A 16,235-nucleotide genomic window follows, 5' to 3' on the forward strand; every position below is an offset into this window, starting at 1 on the left:
TTTTAGTCCCGTCTCGTCTTGTTAATGAAGACGCTGCATAAATTTCGTCATAGTTTTTATCATCAGATATTAATTTTAGCTCGAATATTTTTCGTCTTCGTCGACGAAATTAACACTGCTCTTAACCTGATTTTAATACATTTCTTGAACAAATTGATATAAAACAAGTTACAAAGATATTGTGGTGACATATGTCTCTTAATCTTATAAAAGTAGGAGGAATTGTGATGTGACGTATTTGTCACATTAAGAAAAATGGTAAAAATGGTAATGAAAATTTAACTGATTCAATTATTTTAGTGTTATATATTTTCTGCTGCTCATTTTGTTTTTGTTTTATCTTCCCAGAAAAGTAATCATTTTGATATATGTTGTGGAAAAGCAAATAAACATAAAAAATAACTGTTATTTATATAAAAAAAAAAAATGATAACATTTTTTTTTTAAATTGAGGAATAAATGCCCAATGTGTCATATATGCAACATTACAGATCTTTCACAAAAACAACTGCAGAAACATGTTATAAGTGGTCCATTTGGTTTGTTTTATATGCCCCATAATTGTCCTATAAGTAGAAATTGGTCCGGGTTCTTATGGGTTTTAATACAGCGCTATCAGAAAGTCCTGAACCAGTGGCGGCTGGTGGCAAATTTTCTAGGTGGGGCGGCACATCCAAAAATGTTAGCATACATCTTTATGATTTATCAGAATCAGAAAGAGCTTTACTGGCCAGGTATGTTTACACATACGAGGAATTTGTTATACACTGTAAAAAAGTATTTCGCAGTTTAGTTGTTTCAATTAATGTTTTTAAGTTGACTCAACTTTCAGTTCATTAGTTTGTTCATTCAACTTAAAATTTTAAATTTCACCGTCTCAACTAGTTCCTTAAGTTGACAAAACTAGCCATTTGCCCCCTCAACTTAAAAAAATGTGTTGAATCAATTTAATAACGATATCACGTCACTTATCGCGAGATCACGTGAAGACTTGCAGAAAGAAGACGTTGGTCAGCCATCTTGATGAGCTTCTCCTCAGAGCTTGAAAATGTTTTCAAACCAGCACTTTTGGTAAGTAAATATTTGTATTTATTAGTTTAACATGTGTACAATTACGTATGTTGTCTAAGAATAGTACGAGTATGGTTTAAAGCATCGCATTTTGTAGTTAAATGGATACCAGCATTACTTTCGCGACACTCCTCTTAAGCCTCAAAATACACGCGGTTCCACAGTATTTTTCATATAATTATTAAACTAATATTCTCCCATGCTGTACTGAGCTGAACTTATCTGGAGAATATACTGTTTGGTATGTATTATTTGAGCCCAGTGCTGCATTAGAGACCGTTCAAACAGAGCACGAGACGGAGCGCGACGAACAACTGTGTGGATTTAGAACGGCGGGAATTAAAAAAAATGACCTTATGAACGATTAAAATTAGGGGAAATAAACAAGATTACTGCTCGAACTGTCATTTTTCTGCACGTTGTAAGTGAAACGAACGAGCACCTCTCAGAGTTGGTTTGGAGAGCGTGTATTTGTCTGACATAATCTTTCAGATGAGGTTCTAACGGTACAAACTCTTCTTTCAGTTAAAGTACAGAAGTGCCTCGCCGGAACCCATGGCAACGCTGCCTGAATATACGGTCGGTTAAAAAATTGTAGGTATGAAAAGTAATAATGGCATATATCTTGTATAAAAAGCCCTGTGATAAGGATAATCACAAATGTGTAAAATTAGCTTTTCTGTTGTTTTGTTCTAATTTCCTGTGTTATGTAATTTAAAAGCCTTTTCTGGATTGTAAAATATGGTTTTGGTAATTGAAACGTAAACTAGCAATGACATTTGACTTTCGCTGTCAAGATTATTTATTTGTATTTATAGTGTTGTTTTAACATGTTTCTGTATTTTCCATGTTCATGATATTCTGGAATGACTAAAGATCAGCACAGAATTCTTGTGGATGGACCTCAGCAAGTCCTTCTGCAGTTGTATCCATCAAAGTGCTATGCAGACACAATGGGAATGACTGTCACATTGTAGAGCTTGGACAAATTGTAAATGCATTTATTTACTTAAGTGCACATGTTTATTGGAGTCTGTGACTGTTAATATTGTAAGGCATATTTTAACGCTTCCCTTTTGTTTTTATTAAAGCACACAGGTTCTCAAGAGGAATTCATCAAGGACAAGTCTGTTGGCATTATAGTTGTTGGGTGACCAAAATGAGCACCATCAATCTGCAGTGATGTGGTCCCGGTAATAGAAGAAGAAATCTTGTTTATCTGCAGTTGTAACACGTAAGTTTTCAATATAGTACATAGCACTCACTGTATGTCATGATACACATTGTCACAAGACTAAAATATAGCCAACATAGTGTTAAAGGGATAGTTCACCCTAAAATGAAAATTTGCAAGGTGTAGGTGACTTCTCTTTTTTTTTTTCCTTCAGTAGAACATTTTTGGCTGAAATTGTGGTACTTGGTGATTCATAAAATTTTATTTTTAATGTCATTTTACATTTTATTTTATTTATTTTAATTTTTTCTGTAATTTCTATATCTATCTATCTATCTATCTATTAGTATTTACAAGCATTCAGTATTGTGTTGTGTATTTCTACTAAGAGTTGTTAGGTATTTGTGCATTTTGCAGGTAAAAATTGTTTCTGCATGTTTTAACCATTTCCATGCATCAGTGGCAGGCAACTTTTTAAACCCAGAGTAACTGAAATGTAATTTTATAGGGGATTCATGTTTAAAGGTTATTTCACAGTTAAAGGGATAGTTCACCCAAAAATAAAAATTATCTTTAATTACTCGTCCTCATGTTGTTCCAAACCTATAAGACCTTCAAGATCTTAAAGGTAGTAAAGATATCATTAAAATAGGTGCACACCAAAAGTGCTAGTGTTAAAGCACCCTTATATTATTGAAATAGCAGTACTTGTTGCAGTTAGTCTGATGTAATTTGCAGTTTTTTTTTATTTTATTTTTTTTACTTAGCCTCTTTATTGCTGCTTGTTGTTATTGAATATTTTTAACAGAATGTATTACTGTAGTTGAAGTAATGTACAGTAGTATTCTATATTGATCACATTTTTATAATTGTATGTAAAGAATTTCTTCTTTTGTGTTGTTTTTTCCAGCCATCTCATGAATTGAGGTGACATGGGCATCTTGATTGTGACTGAGGAGGAGGAATGGGAGGTGCTTCCAAAATATACCAATGACGTTGCTATCATTTTGGAAGAGCGTCTTGTCACCATCAATATCTGTGATGTCCCGAAAGCATTTGTGCTCCTGATGGGTCGTCTTTACATCATTAACAAAACACAGTACAGTTCTGATGTTCTCAAAACTTTGCACGAACATTGGTGGGAGTAACTGTTCTTCACGTGTTTACGGGCTACGAAACATGCTACTCTGCAAAAAGTAGGCTTTTTGGTTGGTTTTTGCACTTTCTTCAACTCACATTTTTTGCCATGTTATGGCATCTCTTTTTAAAATTTTGAATGCACTTTGATGCATGTTCTGACTTCTGACTTATATTGAAATGGAAAATTACAGAATTACTCATCTGTTCTTTTGATTAAATGTGCATTAGTGAAAGGAATGTAGATATTTACTGCAATTGTTCCAAAGAAATTAAATGTTAATATGAAATGTCAGTGTTTGTTTTTAAAGGTGTTTTTATACTAAACGCACTAATACTAAATATGCTGTCAATTTTGAAATAAAAATGTCATGGACATTTAAGAACATGCAATGTATTTTATTTTATGCGAGTAGAAAATAGAAACTTGAGTTGTGTGGGCAAATTACATAGTTCAGCCAGTTGAATGAACTTAACATTACTAGTAAGATGAACTATTCTTGAAAAAGTAACCTGGCTGCCTTAAAAATATAAGTTAATTCAACAAGAAGCTTAGTTTGGCCAATTTGTATTAAGTTTGCAGAACTTATACTTACAAGTTTATTCAACAAAATGCTTAGTTTAAACAACTCAACGTTTGTTGGTCTTACTAATTTTATGTTGTTTCAACTTGAATTTAGGTTAGCATAACTTTCTCGTCTTGTTGGGCTAACTAAAAACTGGTTGGTTAGACAAAGTGTAAAGTTAATTCCGCTTCACCTTAGTTACCCCAACTATTAAATCTGGGTTTAGCCAATTTGTATTTAGTTTGCATAACTCATAATTACAAGTTTATTCAACAAAATGCTTAGTTTAAACAACTCAACATTTGTTGGTCTCACTCATTTTGTGTTGTTTCAACTTGAATTTAGTTTGGTACAACTTTCTCGTCTAGTTGAGCTTACTAAAAACATGTTGGTTATACAAAGTATAAAGTTGATTCAGCTTCACCTTTGTTACCCCAACTATTAAATCTAGGTTTAAGGAACTCCAATATATGTGTAAACAACAAATGTTTTTTAGCTTATTGAACGCAAGATTTTAAGGCAGCCAGGTTACAAATTATTTTAAGTTGAATCAACTTATTTTTTTTTACAGTGTAGTGGCAGAAGCTCACCCAGTATAACAAAAAGAAAAGGATTAAGACATGAAACATTTTAAATAATTTAAAATTTAAATTTCACCAAATTCAAGATTGAGGATGATTCTCACAAAACTATATTTTCTGCAAGCTTTTTTCAAGAAAAACGAAAACATTTTGTTTTAATTTTAATAATAATTCAGAATTGATGTATACAGTGCAACAGCAAAATCTGTGAGAAAAATAAATGTTACACTTGTTTAGACTATTTTCTATACATATATAAATAACTACAAGCTGCAGTAACAAGCAGGACCACACGGAGACGCCAACAGACCACTATCCCAGTCACTTAAAGTTATATAAATATACACGGATCTGTATTCAGAATTATTAAACAGAGCAAAACACAAATTAAAAAAGTAAATAAAAACATGATGAATGTGTTGAGTGTGGTGATCTGAAGGCAGCTCAACATGAGCAGTGAACAGTTCCTCTGTCAGAGTGAATGTTACAGCACTGTACATAACAAACTCCTATAAAAACACCTTCTTCAGCGAGTGTCCATTATAAACACCTGCCAGACATGCGATCATACTGAAATGTGCTCATAAAGCTATCAGAGAGCGCGCATACATGGTTTGTTTATTTGCACACTAATAATAACGGACTCGCGCGCGTCTAATAATGTAAGTTATGATTCATGTATGTCACTGACTGTAATCACTGTGAAGTGATTGTAAAAAGGGAGCTGACTTTTTTTGGTTGATAAGTGTATTTAAGACCCAAAATGTAGTAATAAAATTATAAGAAATGTATTATAGAATAAAACAGACCGATACACACATACAGATACAGACAGACACAGAAACATCCAGCAGCAACAGAGACACTGCTGACAATAACACACCTCACCTACAGTATATATGACACTCATAATATCTCACCTGGACTCAACAGAAGAGTCTTCCTCTCTGCAGAGATCTGAAGGATGTTTCCTCACAGACACATCGATGTGTTCAGCTAAACCTGATTCATCCCCCTGAATCTGACTATAAATTAAAATACTATTGTAGTATGCATTTATTGTTTCTGATCCTCTGTGATTCTCAATAACAGCAGGTGTTCATCACTAATGCACAGTCATCATTTAATTAGTCTCTTAATTATCTCATTAACTGTAACTCTTTGAGGTCTTGGGATTTGACTCGAGACTCGTTTGTGTCTTGAAAGGAATGACTTGGTTCGTCCTCTGGTGAAATCAGCTGCTGAATAAACACATGGCAGGACTTTTACTTTCTGACCCCTGGACTTTCCACCTCTGTCTGTAATATATCTGCTTGTGTTACACTCTTTGGCCAGCAGGTGGTATTGTGAGCGGTGTTCATTTCATTGTTTCGTCTGGGCTGAGCATGTGTCCTCATGAGTCTGCTGGCTGGGTTACAAAACTAGTAGAGCAACAGGAAAAAAATAAAAATAACAACACTTACATTCTGACATGCATCTCTCACACTGCACAGAATAGAGAAACGTGACTCAGGAAAATGTGAATTTTGCAAAAGTTACGAGTCATGAAAGTCATTTTTCTTACAATATCTGACAGCAACAGAGGAAGATAAGATGATATAGTTTAGTCCTCAATTCAGTTTATCAGTTACTCCTAAACTCCTTAAAATAAAGAAGGGGTTTCTGGTCTAGGTACGACTAATAGATACATGTGCTCACATATTAATTTGCTGATTTTACTACATTTACATCCTGTTTTTTGATTTATATAACTCTTTGAAATAGTTATGTTTTTAACTTATAGCCAGATTATTATTGCTTTCTTTGCTTCTCACATTACTAAAGAAAATAACTGCATGGACACTGCTGATATATTCCACTCGTATCCTGAAGGAGGAGCAAGTGATGAGGAGCTCGACAGAGAAAGTGAAACTATTACAGCAGGATCTGTTTTGTCAGACGAGGAAGTAAACTACATTAAGAGAGAAACACACGGTGAGTATCACGATTTCTCAATCATCTTTGATAGTTAAAATCAGTCCTGACTGGTTTAAAGTGAAGTACAACAGCAGTATCAGATATTTTGAAAGTAGTTTAAAAGACATTAGGATATAAAACACAGAGTCTGTACATCATCAGATTCCAGCTTTACTTTCAGTTTAACACAGTGCTTGTCTGAATTTATTATGCAGTTTGTGAATAATTTGATTCTGTGTAAATAATGTCAGGATGAAACTGTTTTTCATGTGTGCAGGTCATTACTGAGGACTGACTGTTGAGACAGAGCTGGATTTGAGAAAATTATTACTGAGATGATTCATAACTCACTCTGAGGATCAACATCTGTATCTGCTTTTAGATGAAACCATGGCCTCCAGAATGAATCTCTCTGAAGAACATCACACACAGATAAAGACAGTCAAGAGGTGAGAGAACGTGAAATATTTCATTTTTAATGTTCAGAAACAATAAATGCATACTACAATAGTATTTTAATTTATAGTCAGATTCAGGGGGATGAATCAGGTTTAGCTGAACACATCGATGTGTCTGTGAGGAAACATCCTTCAGATCTCTGCAGAGAGGAAGACTCTTCTGTTGAGTCCAGGTGAGATATTATGAGTGTCATATATACTGTAGGTGAGGTGTGTTATTGTCAGCAGTGTCTCTGTTGCTGCTGGATGTTTCTGTGTCTGTCTGTATCTATATGTGTGTATCGCTCTATTTTATTCTGTAATACATGAATGAAAAGGGCACATGGGGCAGATTCATTTTATTTGTAGAAAGAGAATACTTTAATCTTTTAACTCTCGAGTCACAACAGACTCCTCACTGAAAAAAAAAAAAAAAAAAATATATATATATATATATCGGTTGCACATATTTATATGTTCTCTCAACATAATTTATCTCCGTTTATGTTGCCTAACTTATGTTTGTCAAATAAACATGATTTTTTTCATGATTTTTTTTGCTTTTTATATCAGAGTACCTCACGTTGATTTAACATGATGTTTGTTTAAATGAAAGCTTTATGCACTATATGCAGTGGTGATTCAATTAATTAAACAAAACTATGATAAAATCTATGATAAAACCAGATAAAAATTAATAACAGATCAAAAAGCTTTGGTCAACTATAAGCTGTTTTTTTTTAAATAAATAAAAGCATCTTAGCAACCTTAATATTGTACATTATTAAAAGCAATAAGCAAAAACATTTCTTGGAAAAAGTATTTTTTTTTCTTCTACAGTACACAACAATCCATACTGATTACAAATATACAGAAACACATGATATAATAATCCCCCCCCAAAAAATAACTTGCTTAATGTAATACATTGTTACACAATAAGAACAATGACAGCATAACTAAAGTAAAAAAATTAAAAATCTATATAAAAAAAAAAGACAAAATGGCGCGAATCTGTTTCCTTCACAAAGGGACGGTGTTTCTGAAGAACACATAACTACTTTATTTAGCTTCAACACGACTAATTCTATACGATTGAACACACTTACAGAATAAATACATGGTACATGATTCAAATATCTTTAGATGAGAAACATAAATTAATCGTGTAGGAAATAAATATGAAATGCATATTTAAAAGTTCAACAAGCTCCCCATTGCCATTATTCAGTACTCAAGAGAAAGATGAACATTAAAGGGAGGTTGAGACAGTAAAGGTGTTTCTGTCGGAGCAGTGTGAGATTTTCAGAAACAGTTTTTATTGTTGTTGTGTTTCAGTCTGTGTGAGAATGAATCTCCTGAACCCAGCTGTGTGTCCATGAAGAGTGACCAGTCAATGAAGCATCCAATGCAATTCAGCTCGGGAGACTCATCTGCTGATCTGAGGTGTTGTTTAGTTTACAGTATAAGAAATATATATAAGATATTCATTCATTTACTGATGTGTATTAAATACATTAATACATATTTACAAAAATATTCAATATTTGTTTAACTACAGTCAAAAACATGAAGGACCAGAATCACATTCAGCAAAGAAGAACTTAGACTCCATTTTCAAGGTTGGTTTTGTGTTTGTTTGTGTGTGTGTGTGTGTGTGTGTGTGTGTGTGTGTGTGTGTGTGCGTGTGTGTGTGTGTGTGTGTGTGTGAGTGTGTGTGTGTGTGTGTGTGTGTGTGTGTGTGTGTGTGTGTGTGTGTGTGTGTGTGTGTGTGTGTGTGTGTGTGTGTGTGTGTGCGTGTGTGTGTGTGTGTGTGTGTGTGTGTCCATCGCAATAACTCTCTGGGTAAAAGTATTAATAAATGGGGAAATCTACAAAAAATAAATTCAGGCTTGACTCTTGTGTGTTGATCCTTTGGTTCACTTTCTCTGTGACTGAATGGAGGTTTATTGTTTGAATATTCACTATGATTTCAGGAGCTTGAGCACAAAATCATCTCTGAGTTGAAAAGTTTTAAGAGACTACTGAGTCCAGATTACCCAGAATGCTCTGAAAGAGACCATCATGATGACGAGGGTCATAACAGAGTCAGAGAGGGGCTTCTGAAGATCACACTGTTGATCCTGAGGAAGATGAACCAGACAGACCTCGCTAACACACTACAGACCAGTAAGAGCTCTGATCAGCAGATTATAGCCTGTGTTTTTATTATGAATCTTCTGTCTTCAGTCACTAATGTTCCTGAATCTCACGACACAATCTAATATCTAACATATCAAACCTAAAAATACATTTCTAAAATATTGCTCTGCCAATAACAACAATTATTTCCTTTGCTCAGAACTGATGCCTGTGTATCAACAAAAACTCAGATCCAGACTACAGGATAAATATCAGAGAATCAGTGAAGGAATGTCCAATCATGGAGACTCAACACCTGAATGAGATCTACACAGAGCTGTACATCACAGAGGGAGGCAGTGGAGAGGTCAATAATGAACATGAGGTGAGACAGATTGAGACAGTGTCCAGGAGACCAGAGACACAGGAGACACCAATCAACTGCAGTGACATATTTAAACCCTCACCTGGACGAGACAAACCCATCAGAACTGTGCTGACTAAAGGAGTCGCTGGAATTGGAAAAACAGTCTCTGTGCAGAAGTTCATTCTGGACTGGGCGAAGGAAAAGCCAATCAGGACGTTCATTTCATATTTCCACTTCCTTTCAGGAGCTGAACCTGATACAGAAAAATCTCAGTCTTGTGGATCTTCTGAACCACCTTCACACAGAAACCAAAGAATTTAAATCAGCAGATTATGATGAGTACAAAGTCATGTTCATATTTGATGGTCTGATGAGTGTCGACTACGTCTAGATTTCCAAAACAATCGTAGCTTGTCTGATGTAACAGAATCAGCCTCAGTGGATGTGCTGCTGACCAACCTCATCAAGGGAACCTACTTCCTTCTGCTCTCCTCTGGATCACCTCTCGACCAGCAGCAGCCAATCAGATCCCTCCTGAGTGTGTCCACCAGCTCACAGAGGTACGAGGATTCAACGACCCTCAGAAGGAGGAATATTTCAGGAAGAGAATAAATGATCCGAGTCTGGCTGATAGGATCGTCACACACATCCGATCATCAAGAAGTCTGTTCATCATGTGTCACATCCCAGTCTTCTGCTGGATTTCAGCCGCTGTTCTGGAGAGGATGATGGGTAAAGCAGAGCGTGCAGAGATCCCCAAGACTCTCACACAGATGTTCACACGCTTCCTGATCTTTCAGACCAAACTGAAGACACAGAAGTATGATGGGAAATATGACATCGACTCTGATCAGGCTAGAAAGACTATTCTGTCTCTAGGAAAACTGGCTTTTGAACAGCTGGAAAAGGGAACCTGATCTTCTATGAGGAGGACCTGAAAGAGAGCGGCATTGATGTCAGAGAAGTGTCCGTGTACTCAGGAGTTTGTACCCAGATCTTCAGAGAGGAGTCTGGACTGCAGCTGGGGAAGGTGTACAGCTTTGTTCATCTGAGTATTCAGGAGTTTCTTGCTGCTTTATTCAAGCTGCTGTCCTTTTCTGAACAAAACACAGGACTGAAGAATGAGTTCAGGTCACCAATGACCAGTTTACTGAAGAGAGAAGTGGACAAGGCCTTACAGAGTGAGAACGGACACTGGGACCTTTTCCTCCGGTTCCTTCTAGGTCTCTCACTAGAGTCTAATCAGACTCTCTTACAAGGCCTCCTGAGAAAGACAGTAAGCAGCTCTCAGATCAATCAGGAAACAGCTGAATACATCAAACAGAAGATCAGAGAGAATCCCTCTCCAGAGAAATCCATCAATCTGTTCCACTGTCTGAATGAACTGAATGATCGTTCACTGGAGCAGCAGGTACAAACATACCTGAGAGGAACAGATGACCGTCGTCTCTCTGGAGTCTCTCTGTCTGCTGCTCAGTGGTCGGCTCTGGTGTTTGTGCTGCTGAACTCAGAAGAAGAGCTGGATGAGTTTAATCTGAGTAAATATGATCGATCAGAAGAGTGTCTCCTGAGGCTGCTGCCAGTGATCAAAGCATCTAGAAAGGCTGAGTGAGTATTTTACAGTGTCTTTGTTTTATTGACTTTATTGTGTACAGCAGGCCTGTGTTTCTCTACACTGTTTCTGTATATTTTGAGGTCTTTATTTGACACTCAGCTAACATCACAGAGCGCTCTACTAATGACCTGAAGTGTTGAATCAAGTGTGTTTGATAAGAGAGATTCATCCAAACTGTGCAAAGTTGAGGTGCGTGTGTGTGTGTGTGTGTGTGTGTGTGTGTGTGTGTGTGTGTGGCGCGCAGAAGAAATAATGTGCCACGCACAAGTAAAAATGAATTGTGAAAGTCATTTGATTGAATTCTAGAAAAAGTGAAAGAGCTGCAATGCTCGGTCAAACCGCTATAGAGCTGCTGCCGCTGTAGAGTCAGAAGCGGTGAATGCGGTTTACAGGTTTCATAGAAAGAGAATGAGTCGCTGTAGAAACCGAATACTTCAATGTTTGCTGAATAAACAGCTCAAATCGAGAGCCAGCGTCACGTCCTCATGTATTAAAGAAGAGTGGCTTGATTAAGTGCTGGAAATAGAGGAGGATGAGCGCAGAACGATAACAAAACTCAGAGACATTTACAGTCACACACAGCTGTATTGTGCAAACTGTTCATAGCGATGTTTAGATAACTAGATAATAATTCACATGATCACGTTTTTTGAAAATACCCAGCAAGCGATCGCATCCCCGGATGGTCTACTATTTCAGGCAGATTTCTGAAGTGTGGATCCGTGCACCTCTAACGGCTAATATTGCCCACAATCCATTGCGCTTTAACAAAGTATTTAGTTCAGAACTACAAACACGGATAATAAGTATTAAAAAACTACAAACATGACGGATGTGTGCGACGGACGGTTATATGAGGGGTACCAGCAAGCTATTTTGCGTTTAAAAGATGTCTAATAGCCGTTCAATGACAGCCCTGACGTCTAGACTAAAACAAGACTGAATTTGGGCTGTCAGTGAACATTTAATAGACGTCTAATAATATCCCAAGAATAGACTAGACATCAAATAGACAGCTAATGAATGCCTTCATATATACATCTAATAGACAACAAAATGGCAATCCATCCAAACAAATTAAATACACAGCTTTTATTAAGAAAAATAAACATTTTTAACAACTAAAAATAAAATATTTTAAATAATTTATGATATTTAAAAGAAAAAGAGCATGTTATCACACTTAACATTAAAATATTCTGGATAAATGACAACATAAAAAAAGATTAACCCTTTTGTTGGTTTACTTATTTTAACAAATAAAACAACCAACAGTGAACTTAAAGGAAGTTATTAATTATTGGTTTTATTTCTTGTTTAAAATGCTTCCCAGCTGTTCCTCAAGTTCAGCTCTGTTGCTGCCGGGAAGCTGGTTATACAATACAATACAAGAGCAGAGAGGAACATCAAGTGAAGTATAGGCTGACAAAGTCAGTAGAGATTTAATTTGTACAACCTTATCATTAAAAGATCTCGCAAAATCCTCACAAAGCGAATCAGATACCTCCGGAAAATGATTAATAGTGGGATTAAGAACAGAATCAATCATTGAAAATAAGGCTTTGGGCCTAGTACTGTTACATAAAATTAACTCAGAGAAATATTTACGCTTAGCAGCATTAGCAGCTCGCTGAAATGCCGAGAGGGAGTCCTTGAGGATTTCATAAGAAACTTGTAATCTATCTTTGTTCCACTTACGTTCAGCCTTCTACAGGTCTGTCTGAGTGAACGAGTGTGTCATCTAACCAGGGCTTAGAGACGTGCTTATGCTTTTTCTTCTTAAGGGGAGCAACAACATCTAAAATATTAGAACAGGTAGAATTAAAACAGTTTGAATGTTCAACAGCATCTAGATTGCTTAAACATGAGTCCATGTCCTGGTTAGCACGTAATTCAGAATATAAAACTGTAAAATCCTTGCTAGAGCAACCGGAAAAGACACGAGTCAGCCGTGCACGAGGTTGATGCTTATGTGTAGTTCCAGTAGAAGGTACAGAAAGTAAGATTGGCAAATGATCTGACATGCCTGAGTCTAAGATGTTAATGTCCAATACAGGCAAACCACGTGATAAAATTAAATCCAGAGTATGACCCTGAATATGAGTGGGGCCAGACACCCACTGATCAAAATCAAATGAGTCAATGAGACTTCGAAACTCTTTTGAGAGTGGTTTAGAGTCACAGCATACATGGATATTAACATCTCCCAGGATTATGATTTTGTCATGGCTAGTAACAATATCCCCCAGAAACTCAGCAAACTCATTGAGAACATCTTTGTTTGGCGGGCGATAGATCAAGGCAAACACCACTGAGTAGTTCGGCTGAAACAACAGCACTTCAAAAGTGCAACGAGGGCTAGTTTTTAAACAGCGGCAGAGAGAGTTTTTAAACACTGTTATCACAGCATCTGCCAAATAAGAGAAAACATTAGCATAAGAAAAGCTTTTTTGACAATGTTTTACTTTAATTACTCTAATTGTGACACGGAGTCATTCTCTTTTGCTTGGATGTCTACTAAAACAAAAGGAGATATATATTGTGTATCACCATTCAGTGTATTAAAAAAAGAGAGAAGCTCTCTGGTGAATGTTGTGTTTTATAAACATACCTCTAATGATCGAGAACAGTGCAGTCTTTTCAAAAGCCTCTTTCTGCAGCAGACCACCTCCTTCATGTTGAATTTGGACATGAGGGAATTTTTTGAAACCCTAAAATATAATACAGATTGAGGGGGTTAAAGGGCATGTTGCAGGTTAGAGACCCCAGTGAGTCGATGTATAGAAAAATAATGTAGGAACTAGATTTTCTTTAAAATACGCTATTAAGGCTTCTGGAGTTGTTTTTGAGAGAGAATTTAACTTCCGCATCTGAAAACTGCCAAAACCGGGTCTTAGAGGAGAATGTGACCCCCACACTTGATGTGCAGTGTCTGAGTCTGCTCCCAGGCTTTGAGGCTCGCTGTCTGAACCCATGAGCTACAGATGCCTGTATGCACTTCAGACAGCAGCACAGACCTCTCCAGGCCAGAAGACACATGTGTGTTTAGAGATCAATTATTAATCTGAGCTACATATTTGTATGTATAAATACATAGTAAATTAAAGATTTGAATATTTAAACAATTGGAATAATTTTGTTTCTCAATTACAAGTTGCCTATATTTAGGTCACGACTACCAGTAAGTAACACTTTTTGATGCCGTTGGTATAATAATCAATATTGACGGCATACAGACAAGTTGTCCGCTGGGTCTGTGGTGTTCTGTGCAGGTGCATCATCTGCATTTATGGTTAATTCAATTCAGTTTTATTTATACAGCACTAAATCATAAATATTATGTCATAGCACTGTTAATACCTAACTCAAAACACAACATTTCAACTTTTAATATATATACTGTATGTAGATGTACCAAACATATACTACCAAAAGAAAAATATAGCATCTGACACATTTAAAAACATTGAACAGTCTTCAGTCTGGGTATCACACTAATGTGTTGTTAGTGTGTTAAATGGTGAGTGCTGTGCTAGACACACGCCAGCAGCCTGATGTTGTTGGTCCTCTGGAGGGATCTGGAGAGAGCAGCAGGTGTAGTGAAGACAGACAGTGCTGTGTTCTCGTGGAGCCTGTGGTGTCCTGCAGTATTCCTCTCTCAGAGACGCCATGAGGCCTGATGCAGACGCTGGAGAAGCAAACACAAGTTTAGATCACATTCACTGCTGACCAGGCTTCTCCACTCGGCCTCCATCACATGGAATAATAAATTCACCCCTACCGCTTTTATTACAATATGTTTTCTGTTTAGGTTTTAATACTCTGTTATCTATTAAATTTAGCAATTAATCCTCTGAACACATGCTGAACCGTGGGCCTAGTCACGGATCACAACTACGATCTGCTCCCTTCACTAATGTCATGGTTCCTAAACATGATAACAAACAATACAGATAAATAATGAACACGTGTAAAATGAAAACACAGATACAATACCAAGCAGGAATGTTCTTTATGGTTTGTTGTTCGGCCGCTGCGCTCCGGCTGGTAAACTTAGTGCTCATCTCCTCCTAGAGCTTTCAAGCTAGAACCACCAAACTCAGCCCAGCTCTTCAGACCGGTCTGACTCGAGCTGCTGTATCTCTTCAGACTGATCGGACTTACAGTTTTCATAAAAATGAAGATTAAAAATCATAAAAATCCCATAGACTTACATTGACGGAATGTTCAGATGAGCCAAGACTATTCAAACTCCAACTGTCAAAATTCAAATGTAAACAAACTGAAGCCCATTACACTCAATCAAGCTTCCCTTCTATGTATTATTTCTAATTCATTCAAACACCTTGCAATCACTGCTGGCTTTGCTTACATTATTGAATATCATACATCTCACAAGTTTTTCTGCCAAAAAACCACATGTATCCAAATTCAAGGTTATTTGGGCTAGAAGTGGGTTACACATAGCCAGACTATGTCGGGTCTATAGTTAACGGAGACGGTGAAATGACGGCTGTTGCTTGCTGGGTATTTAACACAGATCTCAGTTTAAGTTTTGCTTCAGTTTTCTATTCTATTCTATTCTATTCTATTCTATTCTATTCTATTCTATTCTATTCTATCAGTTTAAATACTTTAGTTTGTTTTGATATTATATTATGTTTGGCCTATATTATAAACCTAATAAATAACTGACCTTGTTTTTTAATAGAGTCTCTTGCTCATCAAGGCTTTATTTATTTCAAAAATACAGAATAGAACAGTGAAATATTATTGCAATATCTAATATTGGTTTTCTATTTTAATACCTATATTTTATAATATAATTTATTGCTGTGATCAAAGCTGAATTTTCAGCATCATTACTAGTTAACACTTTCTTTGTATTTATCAGACGTGAAAATGGAAAATCGTACTAAGCCTGACTCTCTTTGGACAACATTGTAAATGTTACTTAGAGCCTGCATGAAAGGGGCCTAAGTAACTTTCAATGTCTGCTTTAAAGGAAGTATGTACATGTGTTGTCTCAAATTAACTTCAATATCAGATGTACCTAGCTGTTAAATCAGTTGTTGAACATTAACTTAGAGCCTGCATAAACGGGTATATATTGTATATTGTATATAATTGTTGTTGTTGTTGTTATTGTATGTTAATGTTGTTGTTATGTATATATTTATACATCTATGTGCAATAATAAGTTATTCTTT

The 16,235-nt window shown here is 36.2% G+C and overlaps 2 protein-coding genes, 1 long non-coding RNA gene and 2 pseudogenes across 10 annotated transcripts in view; 3 read left to right on the forward strand and 2 right to left on the reverse strand.

Annotated features, from left to right (window-relative positions):
* Positions 1-16,235, forward strand: part of LOC131529976 (NACHT, LRR and PYD domains-containing protein 3-like) — a 540,773-nt pseudogene that overhangs the window by 266,035 nt on the left and 258,503 nt on the right.
* Positions 1-16,235, reverse strand: part of LOC131529978 (NACHT, LRR and PYD domains-containing protein 12-like) — a 256,130-nt gene that overhangs the window by 78,613 nt on the left and 161,282 nt on the right. The window lies entirely within an intron of this gene.
* On the forward strand, positions 506-4,039 carry LOC131529996 (uncharacterized). The gene is made up of 4 exons (XR_009268268.1): positions 506-1,071; positions 1,597-2,062; positions 2,163-2,305; positions 3,156-4,039. It is a non-coding gene; the product is annotated as an uncharacterized LOC131529996 (long non-coding RNA).
* Positions 6,449-16,235, forward strand: part of LOC131529992 (NACHT, LRR and PYD domains-containing protein 12-like) — a 21,285-nt pseudogene continuing 11,498 nt past the window's right edge.
* On the reverse strand, positions 12,371-14,978 carry LOC131529986 (uncharacterized). Its single transcript, XM_058760054.1, has 3 exons — positions 14,568-14,978; positions 13,637-13,736; positions 12,371-12,823 (listed from the first exon to the last, which is right to left on the reverse strand). Exons 1-3 carry the CDS (start codon positions 14,694-14,696, stop codon positions 12,726-12,728), a joined length of 327 nt encoding a protein of 108 aa, XP_058616037.1. The 5' UTR covers positions 14,697-14,978; the 3' UTR covers positions 12,371-12,725.

Source organism: Onychostoma macrolepis, chromosome 22 (assembly GCF_012432095.1).
Source record: "Onychostoma macrolepis isolate SWU-2019 chromosome 22, ASM1243209v1, whole genome shotgun sequence".
NCBI classification, from domain to species: domain Eukaryota; kingdom Metazoa; phylum Chordata; class Actinopteri; order Cypriniformes; family Cyprinidae; genus Onychostoma; species Onychostoma macrolepis.